The sequence below is a fragment of the Nothoprocta perdicaria genome, unplaced genomic scaffold, assembly GCF_003342845.1.
Source record: "Nothoprocta perdicaria isolate Ctin4 unplaced genomic scaffold, notPer1 scaffold_31, whole genome shotgun sequence".
In the NCBI taxonomy this organism is placed as follows: Eukaryota; Metazoa; Chordata; class Aves; order Tinamiformes; family Tinamidae; genus Nothoprocta; species Nothoprocta perdicaria.
In genome coordinates this window covers 1086813-1105127 of record NW_020455544.1, presented here as the reverse complement: position 1 = coordinate 1105127, position 18315 = coordinate 1086813, and the positions used below count along the sequence as shown (strand labels likewise).

General features: G+C 37.3%; 1 protein-coding gene across 1 annotated transcript in view; it reads right to left on the bottom strand.

Annotated features, from left to right (window-relative positions):
* The window catches only part of TTC29 (tetratricopeptide repeat domain 29), a 111494-nt gene that overhangs the window by 46199 nt on the left and 46980 nt on the right, over positions 1 to 18315 (bottom strand). Inside the window, exons 8-9 of the mRNA XM_026042654.1 lie at positions 8079 to 8170; positions 922 to 1045 (exon numbers count right to left, since the gene is read on the bottom strand). Of these exons, the coding sequence (XP_025898439.1) occupies positions 922 to 1045; positions 8079 to 8170 (216 nt within the window). The remainder of the gene's footprint in view (positions 1 to 921; positions 1046 to 8078; positions 8171 to 18315) is intronic.

Below are 18315 nucleotides of genomic sequence, written 5' to 3'. Positions count from 1 at the left end.
TTATGGATACATTAGTATATAAATAGAAATATCCATAACTTGACAAGAGGGAGAGAACTACTGCAAATTGTATCACTGCAGGAAGTATAGAGTGGAATAGAAACACCTTCATAGTGGCTTAACTTAGATAATGCTGAATGCAAACACTGACACCAAGCAGGCAGCKATCCATGTGAGAACATGTTCATGTACAGTCAGGTTTGGTAAATGTGGTTGACCTTCCAGGAGAAATCTTTTTTGTTTTTTCTTTAAAAGAAATTGTTTTATATATTTAACTGAGCTATTTTATACTAGTTTCTAAGATTAAGTCACCACATTTCTTCCCCTCTACACTATACTAGTAAATTCTAAATGAAGAAACAATATTCTGACAACAACCTAAAAGAGGCCAATTCTTAAAATATCACTTTTAATGTAACTGATTAGCTATTAGCATCTACTTATAAATTTGGYTGTGTGAATGAAGAGAGGAAATCAAATTAAATTAAAAACCATAATTTAGTATGCAGTATAGTATACATCCATTCTAAAAAAAGCATTTATTTCAACATATGCTATAACTATTTGTGTTAAACTCTCTATGTGCACAGATGGCCCAAATTGCGATTTGGATCCACATACTTCACAACACTGAACATTTCATGACCTGAATTCAGAGTTTTCACTTGACCCATTCTAGAAAAACACCCTAAATATGAAATTTGGTGTGATATTTTCACCTTAGCCTAAAACTTAAGGCATATTTCATGTATTTAATTTAGAAATGTCAGTCACAGAGTATTTTCTCCTTTAGTAACTCTTGTAAAATCTGATACCTATATCAAATTCTGCTGGGTCACAGCAGACACACATATGCAAACACAGATTTTTACCATGAATTAAGCCCAGTTGTTTGGTATTATTACTGCAGCTAGTACTCACTCTTTCATTGCAAAGATTCCCGAGTAATATGCATGCATCCACCAGGCTTCGGCTTAAATGAGCATTCTCAGCAACCTTTACAAACTCTTCCAAGTGCGTAACAGTTTCAGCCACTTTTCCTTGACTGAATCAAATGACAAAGGATAAAATTAAATATTCAGACATTTTCTCCAAATGCCCAGAATCTAACACCTTATTCCATATAGCTTTATTTCAGGATGACTAATCTGTTTTGTGATGAAATGTGAACTACTACTAATATAGCTGTCTAGGCAGTCCCTCTTCAGCTCACTGCCTGAAGCCACTGTATAGTTCAATTCCTGAGCCATAATCCCCAAGGGCAGAATTGGATCCTTTGAGTGAAATAAAACAAAACTCTTCTTCAAAATATTGTGCTATATTTTACGGTCAAAAAATGAAAAGGCAGATGATGAATTTACAGAATTTTAGGAGTTTGGCTTATTTTAGCATTTTTCCTAATGACCAACTGATAACTTTCTCAATACAACTGGACTTTACTTCCTGAGAAAACGAAGGGAAAGAAGCAAGAATGCTGCGCTCTCAGTCAGACTGTGGCTGCACGTATCATGTAGAGGTGCCACTTCCTGCTACAGAATCTGGGTGGTGCAGCAAGGGCTGCACAGTGGTGCTGCCTCGGAAGCTTAAGGACTCCAGGCTGCTCCTGGATAAAGTGCCGCACTTTGCTGGACAAATCAAAGGTTGCTGCAGTCACACTGGCAAACCTATAAACTCTGGATAGCAGGTGCCACCTCCAAACCCCACTGAGATTGGGGCAACCTCAGGTCACATCCGAATCCAAGTTAAAAATTGCCTCATGTACTTCAACAATAACATTTGCACATACCCTTTTTTAATAAAGCCAGTCATTTTAACAACACAAGATCTCTGCAGTATGGTCGCAAGATATAGGATACACATTTGGATTTGCTTGTGAGTGAGGCCCTACACTGTTTTTCCTTTACACTCTTTTCCAAGTGTAACTGCAGCTGACCTCGATATTAGCCATGAACTCGAGTCTCTAAGGTAGGAGAGCAGAATGCTAAATGTCAAACCACCAAACAAGACAGAATATCCAGTGTTAATTAAGAAACTCACAGAAATATGTTTGTAAGTGGCGAAGAACTGTGATTTATTCTCTTGCTATTTTAAAACACCTTCAAGTTATATTCCTGTAGCAAATGATTGATGTGTTTATTTAAATTACAGCTCTTACTGTAACTATATTAGAGTTCCATGTTTTTAAATTTGGCAGGATTAAGTCTGCTGTGGTAACTCTGTTATGGAATCAGAGTAATCATAACAGCAAGGACCCTGCCACAGAAGAGCAAACACAGTAGAGCATTGCTGCAAATTTACAATATTGCAGTGATTATCCCTATGTGACTGAAGCGGGCTAGATTACCACAAAAATGATGCCAAAACAGTGGAAAATCCACACATCTTAAATGTTCAAGTATATGTCACTTTAAAGCTTAGCTGTTAATGAGCAGAGTTGGAGTGAGCAACATTTCCTAATATAAATACTTTAATATCATGAGAACATAGAATGTACTGTATTGTAAACATTGGCCAGCTGTTAAAAGACTTCTAAATTTCAGAATTAGAAACACATTTTTTTAAACTTAGTTTTTCTTAAGGAGAGAAAATCAAACGTTTCCCCACAGAAATACAGCATATGATTTATATAAGTTAAGGGACAAGGTTAAAGTGTTAGACAAATATTAATTCCAGTTTTTCTAGTTTTCTATATGCAGTGCACAGGTGCAACTTGAAGAGCATATTATATCGAATAATCATTAAATCCATTCAACCAGACCTCAGAGAGTTAAAAACATATATTCTGAGGAAAAGGACTCCTCGGTCCAAGGAATGAGAATGAAACAGTGCAGAATATTTGTGTATCAAGGTGATTCCAGTTTCCAATTGGGAAAACAGGACCGTTAACACCCACATCCCCTGACAACTGTCCAATTATGTATATCACACTTGGCCTACTGTTTGCAGTAGAAGTAATCAATAAAGGACGTGGTTGAGTGAACATAGATTTTGGTTGAACCAATGCATGAAAACTTAATCATTTACTCAGAGTGGAGAAATCAAATAGAGGAGAGATGAAACAGCCACTAAGGGGTTTGTTGATTGTGCCACCAAGTTTGTGGGCTASAGGCTGAAAGTAATATAGCAAATGGAATCAGTGATAGAAAAAAATGTAAAAGGTTTTCCTAATTTCATGAATTAATAGAAATGTTTTGATGTATTTGGGCCATTTTTTATATTTTACATAAAAAGCTTATAGAAAATATGAAAATTGATAGGGCATATAATGTCTTCCAAGCAAAAAGAAATATCATATACATATCAATTTGATATGTATCAGAAAGATAATTGTCAGTGTTAGAACTTCACTTATGCCAACTAGCAACCTGCTGCATTTTTTCAATAGAAATACTAGAAAGCACTACCGCTTTATATATTTAAAGTATGCTACATAGATTACTAGGACACTTTATCCTACATAAGTCCTGATACCTGAAAAGCAGGCCTTTCCTACTCAAAGCACTAGTGTTTTATAATTCTTTCAAAACCTACATGTTATTTTATATAGCTATGCACTTTCTATCTCCTTAGATATCATCTTCCTGGGTATGTAAAATGAAATTTCCTAAAGATGTAGTCATGCACGATCCCACAGAACAGTTATGATAGCTTCAGCAGAAGAGATTTTATATCTAAAGCAGTTCATTTTCCACATTCAGGCTAGAATGAGTTCTTATCCTTATTAGACTTTTATGAAAATATGCACTTTTTATAGGTTTGCATATGTGATTGATTTGGATATATAAATCACATGTCCACAAGAAATCATTGACATGGTGGACACTGGCAGAATATGTCAAGAACATGATGCTTTCATGTCAGATTTTTCCCTAGAAAGTGACAGGCCTAAATGCATATGATAAGGATTTCAGGACCACTTCCCATGATCTGTGGAAACAAAGACTTAACAAAAAATTGCAAATCTAGAGACAAGTTCCGAAACACCATATAAGGGTTCAATCATTTCCTCAAACATCTTACAAGGCAATCAGTACAGATTCGCAAGACATTAGGGTTATAGTATGTTATTTTAGTAACCAGGGATCAAAGTTATCTWTTTTTTTTTTTTTTTTTTGTAAAGGCATCAACTATCAAATTTAAAATGATTTGCACTAGTTGAATAAACAAAAAGTGATCAAACTGAGACTGGACACTGTGTCGCAAACAGTAATCACTCATGCATTCATCCAGTATTTTCTAAATGAGGTTGACACGGAATGGATTTGTTTGCTATACATCAGCAAGGAAAGCGCCCCCAAGTTTGGCATGAGAGTAAATAGAAACTTGCAGTGTTGATATTTTTCTATCATTCCCTTTACATAGACATTTCACTTTTTTTTCTATACCTTTTCAATGCCCTCCCTCAATATAGAAGAAGAACCTGGAAAGAAACTGGACCAGCCCAATCTTATTTAAGAAAAACATGCTACCAAACTTYGCAAAGTAAGTTTGCCTGAAATATCTGCTCAGATATTTCAGGGTTACAGAAGGCTTTACTGAAAGCTTCAGGGTTACTGAAAGCTGACCCTGTTCAGGGTACCAGAAAGCTTTCTGCTAGGGAGCATTACAGGGCAGAAAGGAATTTATCTGCTTAAGACAAAGATCACAGAGTAGCTAAGGTTGAAAGCGATCTCTGAAGATCACCTGGCCACCCCTGCTCAAACAAGGCCACCTAGAGCAGGACTTGGGGTTTTGAATGGCTTTTGAAAGATGAGATTCCACAATCTCTCTAGGCAACCTGTTCCAGGGTTCAGGCAACTTTACAATTTAAAAAAAAAATGGAATTTCCTGTGTTTCAGTTTGTGCCCATCGCTGCTTTTCCTTTCACTGGGCACCATTTGGAAGAGTCTGGCTCCTTCTTTATTCCCTTCCAAATGTCTGCTTATGCATACTGCTAAGATATTTCCTGAACCTTCTCTTCTCCAGGTTGAAGAGTCCCAGCTCTTTCAGCCTTCCCTCACAGGGCAAAAGCTCCGGTTTGTTCATCATCTTCATGTCTCTTTGCTGGACTCACTCCAGTATGTCCATGTCTGCCTTGTGCTGGACAGCCCAGACCCAGATCCAGYTCTCCACATGTCTTAACGGGGCTGTGTTGAGAGGAAAGATCACCTCCCTCAACTGGYAGGCATCGCTCTGCCTGACACATTGCAGGAAGCTCTTCGCCTCTGCCATAAGGGCAACATTTCTGGGTTACAGTCAATTTCTTCTTCAGCAGGACCACCTGGTTCTTCTCTGCAAAGCTGCTTTCCATCTGGTCATCCTCTAGCTTGTTCTAGTTCATGCAGTTATTCCTCTACACATACAGGACTTTGTGCTTCCCTTTCCTCAATTTCAGGAAATTCCTGTTGGCCCATTTCTCTGTCAAGGTCCATCTGAACAGTAGCACAACCACGTGATATATCAACCAGTCCCCCCTATTTTGCATTGCCTGCAAACTTGCTGAGTGTGTCATTCAAGTCATCATTCAAGTAACAAATGAAGATAAAAACAGAACTGACCCGAGTATCAGTCCCTGGGATACACAGTGACTGGCGTCAGCTAGACTTCATGCCGCTGATCACAAACCTTTGAGCGTGGTAGCTCAGCCAGTTTTCAGGTCCCTTTACCATGTGCTTATCCAGCTTGTACTTCATCAGTTTTTCTATGAGGATGTTATGAAAGACAGTATGAGAAGCCTTGCTAAAGTCATCATTCACCATTCTGCCCTCACCCACCAAGCTCATCTTTGCACTGCAGAAGGCTACCACGTTGGTGAAGCAGGACTTCGCTTTTAAAAATCCCTTCTGAGCAATTCCAATCACCTTCTAGTTCTTAATATTTGGAAATTTCTTCTATATTTATTTGTTCTATCACCTTCCCAGGACATCACGTGAGGTTGCTTGGCCTGTATTTCCCCAGATACTCCTTGTTGAATACTGGAGATACATTCGCTTCTTTCCAGTCCTCAGGAATCTTCCCTTGCCATGACTTGTTGAGAGTAACTGAGAGTGGCCTCACTATGACATTGGACAGCTTAATCAGGAACCATGAATGCATCCCATAAAATTCCAAGGACGTGTATGGTGAGATACTGACCATATTCAGAAGCATTTTAAATGACTATCATGAATCTTAAGCTTTTTTTCTGATGTCAAAGACACTTTAAGGTCTATTTGGCTGCTTTTGGTGCTTGGATAGTGAAAGCTATTTTGGAATTTACCTTAAAACAATTAATAGATGGATTTTACAGACTGGCACCTCCCCATTCATGAGACCACCTTACAGAAGAGATCTGTTAAGACAACAGATGAACGTTTCCCAAGTATCTATGACCTTTGATCATACTAAACTTCAAGAAGACATAAGGCTTGCATGCACAAACATGAGGCAGTCATTAACGTTTTGGAACACAAATGCAGAATTATGAATGTTGATCTTTTTGCTTAACTGAATGTAAGAATAAAGACACCCTAAGTTCCTAGGTGCATAGGCTTTTCTACATAAAAGTTTCTCAAATGGTTGAAACATGACCCAAATCACTTGATGTTTTAAAGGATCGAGCAGTTTATGTGCATCTCAAAGTACTTCAAAGCAGACAAATACATAAAGTATTTCATTTGCTTCATGTTCTAAGGGCCTAACTACCTGATGCATGATAGACATACCTACAGATAACAAACAGACTGATTTCACAATCTGCATTTTCCACAGGAAAAGTTGATGGCTGTCTCTTTGCCTGTGCAAGAGATCAGTAACTAAAACCCTCACTTAGGATGTGAGAGACTCTCATTCACTTGAATCAATTAGAATGCCCACCTCCTGGAGAATGCATTATATACTAAACTAAAGAGTCCCTTACATACCAGAGAGTCCCATCTCTTGCTTTTCTTCGTTTTCAGACGGCAACAGCGTGAAAGCAGGGAGACTGACCTCAAAGAGTTAGAGAATGATCCTAGATGGTGTAGAATACAGATGTGATGCAGAAAAAAAAATCATGCATCCCTTTACAGCTGTGAAATGAATTTGCACTTGCATGGAATTGGAAACCTGGCTTCAGAAGGTTCTGAGTAGAGGAAAGTGTATTATCTCATCTCAGAATGCCTAAATCCCATTGGGAGGCAATTAAGAAATGCTGTTTCTAGGTGTTTCCTTCTGGTTATCTTAAGTCACCCCCTATCCAGAGTGAAGCTTTTTGATAACTGCAAGGAATCTATCAATGCTGCTGAGAGTCAGGTACCTTAYTTCTGGGGTGTTATGGTATCATGGGAGCCAACTATGAAAAATAGTTATTTCAAAAGTTGATGTCCCAGAAATTACATCCTTCTTAGGACTTTAAACCTCACTTAATTTTGAAAACAGGATCTGGTCTTCTAAGCCTCTTTTGTGGCTTTGGAACTTTTAATGCTGTGTGCTTGTTTAGAAAGGACAGGATATGAATAGCAATGAATTATACATCAGATAGCTAAGGAGAACTGTGATTGTTCCTACATGATAGGAGAGGCAACGGGAGAAGCCACCTGACAAATTTGTTTAAGAAACTAAAGTAATTCACCTGGAATGCCAACTACTGAAATGAAAATGAAGACAAACACGTTATTTGACCAAATTATTTACCTGCACAGGCACAAAATACTCCTAGAAGAAGTGAGGTAGAAAAATAAATGGAAACATCTCTTATGGACGAATTCTACAAAGGTTACATTAAGGCACTGACTGAAGCAAGCTATAGTCTTCAAGATTGCCTTTTTACCTGGATTTAACCTGGGAAATATGACTGGATTTCTGTTTTTCAGGAAGGTCCCTTCCATATTAAAAAAAAATACATATATCAACATAAGGAACATAGTATAGCTTACTGGTAAAGAAAACACCGGATCATACAGTTTAAAAAAATGCTATCTGTTTAAAATAACTTTGGATGAAAGGGTCACTTACTGCAAGAAGGGCACTGCTTAAAATTTAAGCAGTAAGTAATGGGAAGCGACAGACCTCTAACAATTTCAGTCTTTCACAGTTGAATGAATGTGCACTGACAGCAAGACAAGGATGTGCTAACCTACCTCACCAGAATCTTGGTTATTGCTTCATGTGCTCTGCCTAGGCCAGCTGAATCACACAGGGCTGTGAAGATTTCTACAGAAGTATTCAAAATCTGAGAAACAGAAAAGAAAAACACTTTATATATCAAACATGTCCATTTTTGATTTGTGACTTCTGTGTCCATATCAAATACATTAATATTTAATATATGAATATATTTTGAATATTCTTTTGAATATTCCAAATATTTTTTATTAGTAGTAAATAGGAGCAAGTTTTTGATCATTTCTTATAATAATTTGAAACTCCTCAATAATTACAAATTAAAAAGAAATATATTAAAAAAGCTATATTTAAAACTCCTATATTTCAGCAGCTCACAAAAATACAGAGAGATACTACTTGATTCAAAATTTAAATTTTGTTAATGATTGCTTAAGATGGATGTGATTTTATGAAAATCTATTTATAGCTTAAGATTTTGTTCCTTGCATTCAGAGTATTTTGGTATGATGCAGTAAAATATACTGTAAAGTTGTTTTCTTTGGTCACTATCAAAATTCTTAGTACAATTTGGATGCATAAATAAGTAAATAAATTATAGGATATGCATTTAAGCTACAGTTGACTTAAAATATTGTAAATAATGTTTTAGTATGAACTACTAATTATTCACGAACACAAGCAATTTGTTAATACTTGTTTGGAATGTACTCTATTATCATGATCTCTTCCTTAACTGAATAATTACAACTGCAGTGTAAAAACATATCTTAATTTAATTTAACACTGACATCACCTGTATTGCACAATTTCCCTTTTCATTCATCTTTTTCCAATGGCAATGAAGAGAGAACGCATGTAAAATTAAATCTTATTCTTTCCTCCCTCCCTCTTTGTTGCTTGACCCAACCTATTACACACATGAGAACACAGGAAATCTCCAAAGACTATCTACGGAAATCCTTTTTGCACGTTTCCAAGAAAGCAGTACTGAATGCCATTTACTAGCTTTGAAGGGGGATGGGGAACGCACAGGGACACACAGCAGTACCCTGCAGGCCACGGGATGCCTATTTATCCTGAGGTAAAGGATAGGGCATTTTAGATGAAGCCTGCATCTCCCATCACCAGCAAAGTGACCACATGGTTCTAAAGGAGGCAGCCTGTGTGTGCTAATGCTACTGATACACCATTTCTACTATGAAATGTGTTCATTGTGTTCAATGTGACTCAGATTTCTCAGCTTCRGAGAGTCTTACTGCACACATGAGCATCTCTGGACAATGCTCTTATTTTTGAGTTATTTTATCTCTGCAAGCACAAAAGCAAGTGGTTACTGTACACAGAGCAGTGTTTACCTTCTCACAAGTATTTCCTTGACGGAACTTTGTTTTCATGTACATCACTATTGAATCCTATACTTGAAGGTCATTGGCAATTGAGTTATCGATGCATGTGATATGACAAAAAGAGAATGCAGACACTACTGTTAAGAACTTGTCACATCAGTTCAGACCTCTCCCTAAACTGAACGCCTATGCAAAGTTGTCAAGGCCTGCAGTATGTCCTTCTAATATCCCGGGTTGGTAACAGCTACACACAGGAGGCATTTCCTGGTTTTCCATTCAGTTCTTGCTTTTCTCTCAGCCACCTACAGTGCTTTCCGTAGTATTTGTGCCCTTATTAGAAAGCCTGCCATGACAGCATCAAAAGGTTCTGAAAACTGTATGCACCAGATTGAAAATCATTCCTACTTTAAATCAGCCTCTGCAATATTAAATTAGGAAACAAGGCCTCCAGTGGCTACCATCCAGCACAGAACAGTTACTTGGATGCCTAAGGCTTGAGYTGCTGTAGTTTTCCTCACAAAGCCTAAAACTTACAGATGAAAACTGTGGAAAAGCCAAAGTCAGAAAAACTGACGTGTTGGTCCCTACACCTCTGCTACAGCCACTCATCCATCTTGGTCAACAGCACCCATTTTGGTCCCATCTTACTGCTGCTCTACACAAACCAGGTGCTCTATCCTAAGCAACAGTGAACCAAAAATAATTAAAATCACAAATATGAAAAGATGAAAAGCTTGATAAATTAAAATTAAAGATATGTCTTCATGTTTGCATCTTGGCTTTCAGGCGCCATGTGAAAGGGGCACGTTTGTGACAGAAAGGAGCCGTGTACATGCTATGTACATGCTACAATTGCCTGGTATCTCTTTATGTGGGAGGAAACGGGTCTCCTCACCTACTCCTCACCTTCAGCATTCAGCATGGCAAAACAGGCAGAGGTAGCATAGGCAAAAAGCTGCTTTAGCATGTCAGTACTACAGCAATCAACCCATTTCTTGCAACTATAGCACAATGTACATTCCACTTAAAATGAAAAATTATATAGCTTTCGTGTCTGCAAATCAAGCGAAATTGATGCAGTGATCTCTGCCAGAATCTGTAAGCAGCCTGACGACAACAAATAGAGATGAAAACAACTTATTTCCATGAGATATTAAAAACCGACCTATCTTTCTGGGTTCCTGTGAACACCATATAAGAAAAGCCACGTGTGAGAGAGCACTACCTGGGTGGGCATGGCTGGGCCAGGGATCTGTATGACGTCTGACAAGTGCCGAAGTATCAGGAGCACCCATTCTGGTCAGATCAAATGAATTTGCATGCGCTCATGGAAGTTGCTCTCTCTTTACATAGAASTACAGATCAGAAACAGGTCTTCAGCATATTTTTGGAGCAATATATGCAGAGTATAGGGATACACAGTAAAGAGGTGAAACGTCCATAATTAATGGTGATGGCTCCTACACAAACATGCACAGTGAACGTGCAGTTTCTTCTGCATTTGTGGTCAGATGTCATAATACAAACAAARGACTGGAAAAAAGCATTTAGAATACAGACCAAAAATCTACTTATTAGAGGAACACATTTCTGCTCCAGCATTTCACAGTAAATATTGTGCATTAAAATGTGATCTTAGTGAAATATCTTTTTCATGTGAAAAAAATATAAATAGTATTATATAACATTGTGCAAGGAGCTAACAAATGGTAATACATAAGATATTCCATACTGGCGATGTTCATTAAAGAGCAGGTTTCAGATTCATATGAATCTAATTAAATTTCATTTTCAAAAACACAGAGTTAAGAGTTTTAGAGTTACTGAAAGTTCAAAGTTATTTTTTTTTAAACTTATTATATACCCAAAGTTCTGAGCAAGTGGATATATCAGATTTATCCTGTTCACGCTATGCTCCATTATAAAATTTCCACATTGTCTCAAACAGATTTTGATATTCCTAGAAACTAGTGGAAAAAGATCATCGTACATGCAGTTGAACAAATTAAAATCATGTTCATACAGTTCTATCTCCAAAAACAAAATGTGTGGTGAGATTAAAGAAATATATAAAATGCTGCACTGAATTGGGTTACAAATTACTAGTTGGCTCTACATGCCCAAATTCACTGACTATCTGAAACTTCTTACTTTTGCAGGTCCACAGCAGAAATACTGGCTAGAAAACAAGTAAAGTGATTAGCAGATTTTGATCACTTGTTCTTATTCCTGTAGGGAGAATGGTGGGGTGAAGATTTCAGCTTTGTCTTCCACATCACAGATAACTTTTCTGAATAATACCCATTTTTGCTTTGGTGTAGAGGAAAAGAAGTGGAAGTTTTTTTATTGTTCTGGAATGGAAATACAAAACTTTAAAATACATTGTAAAGATTACTTTTTTTTTTTTTTTTTTTTTTTACAAGCTGGATGCAGGTGCATCTGGAAGAAGAATAGCTATTGCGGGAACACCACACCACCACACTTGTTTACAAAACTTGTTATATCTCTCCCTGTCCTTGCAAGTCTGTTGTGGCTACAATTTGTTGAAGTGTGAAAAATATAGCAAATGACTACAAATGCCTAAATCCTCAAACCAGAGCATATTTGGTGCACAGCTCTGTGAATAATTCTCTAGGTGGGGGTGAATGTCATGTTTACCTTCTTTGCCAAGAAAAATACTGGTCCGATCTCAGTCCTAAATTTGCTTCTCAGTTATCTAAGTATTATGCCACTCCAGTCCTCCTGGGTTTATCTCATATATAGAAAACACATACACTGACCTCTTCTACCAGCCCCAAACTCACATTTTGTTTATTTTTTTTTATTGTTATCAGCTCTGTATTCCTTTTAAACATATACAGCTCATTGGCAGATACTGAGCACACAAACAAAAGAAAGTAGTCTATGCTAACCCTTTAAATGAACATATGGGGATAATGGACAAAAGCATAAAAATCTATGGTATGAATTTATGATGAATAAATAATGTTTGTCCAAGTCAGCAGAAGATTTATGCTATACCCATATTTTATCATTTTGCTAAAATAGATTACTCTGCCAAAAATGGGACAGACTGATGCTGATTTAGAGTACTGTAACTTTAAAATCCACAAAAACATAGTTTTGCTCTCAGCTTTGCACTTGATACTGTCATCAAACTTTATTAGAAATATATTTATTTTGATTTCTGAAAATCTGTGTTTACTCACTCCACAGCTGGTGAGTAGTGAAGATGCTTCTGTCTCATTTACAGAGCTTGACCATAAATCAGACAATCAGCTGCAACATTAGTCAAAGAGATCAGTAGCTAATGATTTCTGACAGGCACTGCACTAAGAGGCTATGGGCGCAGGCTGGGTAGCAGCATCTTAGGATATTTTTCTGGAGCCAACAAGAGGTGCTGGTAGACAGAATAAGCAATCAAGTGAGGCTGTTGTTCTCATATCACTTAGTACCTCTTATGTACTTTCAGAGAAACCACATAGCTCTGGTAACCATGGAATATCTTTTACATGCAATATAGTGGAGAAAAAAAAAGACATTAGAGCTGTTATGAACAGACATTTTAGCTTGCAGCTTAGAGAACTCTCTTATCTCCCCAAGAAATGTATATACAGTGAAAACTTTTAAACCATTAYGGCTGTACTTGTCTAAGTACACTAGTGTAGATTACTGTAAAGAAAAATTAATCATAGATTCTGTCACAGAGCTGTCTTTCATATCTTCCATTTGGTGCTGAGTTTGAATTCACCACAGATGGAGGGGCCAAGCTGCAAAGCTCTGGAGCCTGGAGCACCTGCGTGGCAAAGGGAGGAACGGAGGCATTCCTTCATTCCTTCATTCCTTCCCTGCCAGCTGCTGGTTGAGAGTGCCTATTTTCTCATGAACCTACCAGTCTTCTCTGCCATGCAAGAGAGATCCTTTCCATGTGGGGCTACACAGCATTTTGTTTATGAAAGAAAACTCCTACTGTATTTCCCCCCCCAAAATTTACTGCAACCAAGTACTCTGRTTCTTCATTGGCATTCACTCAGTCACAGGTGCCATGCTGAGGAAGTGGTCCCTGATCTTTTTCCACAACCCAAGTTCATCAACTCAGATTATTGTGAAAGCTAACTCCTTGTCCTTCGACACATCCAATTACACTGGACTCAACTGTTTTGATAAAATATGAAAAAAAAAAGAGGCAGAATCATACAAACTTTGCTCCTGTTGCTACACGCAGAAAAAGCCCACCCCAAAATCCCCAAACTCGTCTGGCCTTCTCAAGAGCTGTTATTTTAGGGAGTGTGACATGGGCATCTGGATTTCCCATAGCATAAAAGCACACATCTGGCAGTAAGGGGCCTAGCCACCACGGGAAAGGGAGGCACAACGTGCCCATAGCCCTGCCCAGTGCAGACAGCCAAGCGGAGCACACTTGTTCCTGACCTTTCACCGTGTCTGGCTAGGGAACGGCTATCGCTACCATCTTGCTTGGAAGATGCTCCCCAGGAACGACAACCACTCCATTCAGTCCATGTTCCCTTCGCCCTGTTACACTTGCTTATCAAGTGCAATATTTAGTTTGATGCTCTTTAAATATGCACAGTAATATCTGCTTCAAGTTACTCAGGTCTATATTCACTTGAAGGATTAGAGCCCCAGGAAGATAAATGTTTCACTCACTTCTTAACCGTCTATCAAGATAAGATCTAGGGCTCTTTGATTGCCTACATCAAGTGTTACTTGTACACTTTGCATAATATTCACTCTATGCATATTTTACTTTGAATTTGAAAGGATACATAAAAAGAAGCAACTCAGTAACAAATATTACTGAGGCTTTTCAAACTTTGACCAGTTTCTGTGCCATCAGGATTCTACTCTGTATGCTCCATTTTGCTAGATGGGAAACATGAAATGTATAGATGAGTGAATAAGCCTTAACTTATGTTCTCTTCTTAATTCTTCTGTATTACTATTCTCAACAGTAGCCTCTGTGCTACCAACAACAATGTTAATTCAGTTCTTTGTAACTATAACTTTGTAGGGATGCAGCCATCATTTTATTATCATACTTTATCTCATATGGTGGTTTATTAAAGTAAAACAAAAAAACAGCCAGTTCCTTTAGTGCAGAAAAACATGCAACTCTCAAACCCAGATATTTTAGTACATTATTACTGTGTAATCTAAAATCTTTATTGCAAGAGATGTTCCTCTAGCAAAGGTTGTTGCAATCTTTATTTAGAATCAGAATGTAATGTTTTAGGAAACAGCCATTGTGGACATATTTCTTCAAAATAAAGCATGGAATAACAGTCTAGAGTGAAGAAGCTTCATCTGTTACCCTTTAACAGCAATATAAGAGGAAAAAACAGTTTATGTATCCTTTCCATCCTGACAGATGTGACAATAGCTGGAAACACTATGCCTGCCAAGAGCTTTTATCAAGTATGCTATAACAACTAGTAATAAGTGTAAATAATAAATGGCTACGATCTTATGGGAAGCGGTGGCAATACTAAACAATTTTTGGTGCTTGCTGATGGGAGTCTGCTAGYCTTGGAATTCCCTGGCTTCCCAGTAGAGTTTTGGCCTGACAATAAACAACAGTTTAATACTTTATCTAATCCCAGCCAGGAGGTAAGTTCACCAGCAAGCTTTTGCAGATGTTCACATCCAATAATCTATCCATAATTGATGAAACAGGGAGGTCAGATGTAATGGTTGCTACTATTCCAGCAACAAATAAATGGTTATTGACAAAACAAGCCAGTGTGGCGCTGAGTGCTGAGCAGTGACAAGCATGAAACAGTGCCGAGACAGAAGTAGTGATGTGAATACAGCCCTTCATCTTGAGAACTCCTCAATATGATGTGTGGCATAAGGGCCACTCTGACACATAAGCAGATGGAGGTGACTTGTAAAGAAAAAATGAGATTCCTCAAGTACATAAAAGACACAGGCAGAGGCGGAGAAAGAAACAATGAGAAAGGGGTGGACGAGACTGGAAATTTGGGTAAGTACAACTATCTGAATTGTTCAGAAATGCTTTGTACAGCAGCGCTGTGATCCAGATGTCTGCATTGCTTTTATCACTCTGCCGTGGCTACGTGAAGGAACCCGACTGTCAGACTGCTAGAGCTGCTTAAGATCCTAATATCACAGCAGATGCATGTGCATGCTTCGGTGCCCATTCCTCCTTGGACAAAGCACCCATCAATATTCTCTTTCAAGCTTATTAATATCTTTACTTTATCCATGAACTGCTGTTTTTACCAGAAAAAAAAATATTAGCTAAAAGCAAAAATACAAACCTTTGAATTTGCCTAACACAATGGTAAAAAATTCAGAGATAAACTAGGAAGATATCAAAAAATGAAATAATCTAAAAATATATTTTTTTCTATATGCATGTATGAAAGTTAAGGAAAAGTACTCATTTGGCTGAAAACCTCATACTTTGCCAGTTCTAGCCCTTGTAAGAAATGTAGTATAAGGATTAATAGACTGTTTTTATTGACTGAATAAAACTTGAGTCATTTATATGCAAATAGACATTTGAAATCTCATGCATCCATTCCAATGCTAAAAGATAGTATTTTCACAATGTTTACTATGTAATATTCTAATATAAAAAACAGCAGATTGAAATGGTAGCCATTATTGCTATATGCAGTCATAAAAAGATTTCAGACAGAAATATTTTAAATATTAATATTACTAAAATCACTTAAAGCACCAAGGAATGTTAAATCGATTTATTTAGAAGTACAATTTATTTCACACTTTGCTACCAATTCTTTTGATCAGCTCTGAAATAATACATAAGCTGAAAGCAAAACAGCAAAACAAATTGCTTGTAGCAATCAAGCAGGCAAGCTCTTGGTTTTATGCTATAGAACTGGTACAGTTCAGTATTTTAACTTCTCAGATGATCCATCTATCCAATGATAAGTTTTAAATTACTTAAGATCTGATGCCTGCATTAAGACCTCTCCCATCTACCTATTGAGGGTTCTGATCCAGCAAAGATGTTAAGCATTAGCCTCTTGTAGTCAATGGGAATAACTGTAGTGAAATTTAAGCACATTAAATAAGTGAATTGCTGTGGCTTGAGCTATACCAATGTGAGAAATCAATTTGATTAAAAAGGAAGTACTCCATACATTTTTTTTCCTAAAAGCCTATTCATTTGAACTGAAGTATATAAAGGAAAACAAAACACCTCAGATCATGAATATACTCACATTTAAGTGCAGAAAGTCCCAAGCTTGTGCAGTGTAAGTACAAATACTCCACTTTTTAAAACATGTAAAAATCCTGACTTCTGTATGCACACTATCCAAATGTACTTTAAAATTCTTATAAAACYTTGCAGTCCTTTCCTGTAGGTGTATATATAACATATATAACTGCGTCCAGTTTAATGGACTCAGTACTGACAGTTCTAAGGACATTTCACATTATTGTGAATAGATAACGGAATATCTATATTCTGTTAATATAGATAACGGAATATAGATATCTATATCTAATGGAATAATGGATATTCCGTTATCTCAGATAATGGAAGCTCTGTGCTCTGTGTCTTTAGTCTTCCCTTGAATGTATACAGCATTTGGCTACATGGTTTGGCACAGCTAAGTTGGAAACCCAATATAGCCTAAAGCAGGTGAAGTAAATAACCTCTGCAACATACGGCTGTATGGCTTTGTCTCTGCTCTTCCTATTCCACAGAAATGAAACAAATTGAAATCTGTATATCAGCAGTTACTTAAAATAAAACTTATTAGCTACTCTAGAAAAAAGTTTCAACACAAACAGCATAAAATGTCTGCCTAAATCACATCTTGTAACTCAAAGAGGACAACATTTAGATTCTGAAACCTCCACCAGGGCAAAAGATCTGATTATAACCTTGCAGTGTAGCCCCCTCCATACGTGGACACCCATACACGCTGGGTRTGGGTTATAGATGCACATGGTCATGCCTATAAGTTAGTAACACAACTTGTGGCTTCATAACAGATTGCCTGGGAATAGCAAGCAGATACATGCTTGGGAAAACCCATGTGATATGTTATCTATAATTTCATTCTGATCTCCATATTCAGAATGTTTAATATCTGTACTTGAAATAAAACTACATAAACCTTATAAATATACATAAACCCAGCAACTGTCATACTGCTTTGGAAAACCCCAAACAAGCCATACATGCCAGTTTCCTACTCCATACCCCCAAATTGGGGTTATAAACTTATGGTCATCAACTCAACATATAGATTTCYGAGAAAGCTGTAGTCAGACAGCCCTAAAATTTTGAAAAGTGTTTTAAAGTTTAATGGTGTGTGCAGACAAAACTGCAGTTCACTGACTTTTTGCTCTTTTGGGTATACATATCATTACATCCGAAATCGCAACGGCTGAGATGAACGTCCATGCGCTTACGGGATTTTGGTGGTTGGTCTTATAGAACATAAGTTTCCTGGAGAGTAAGGATTGATATCAACAAGTTCTATTACGTTTATCTTTATTGCTGCTACAGCAAAACATTGAAATAATCTGAAAATATTCTGATTTGCAYGTTAATAATAAATATTTTATCTGTTCCATTGGTTTTTAATTTCTTATGCCCTATGTTTTCTGCCAAAGTTAATTATTCTAATTCTGAAGCGGTGTTTTTTGTAAAAGGGACAGGGGGTATTCTTATAGTGCATTTCTTCCGACAAAAGTTTACTCAGTTATTCTATTCTGATGCTGTTAACAAAGCAAAATGTGAATTTAACCACAGACTCAAAAGACGGATAATACCTTGAYCCAAGGAAAATGAAGTGAACACCATATCACCGGGGTACAAAGTTGCAGATATATGGAAAACTAGTGAAGAAAAACACCACCACTACATCTCAGCGCC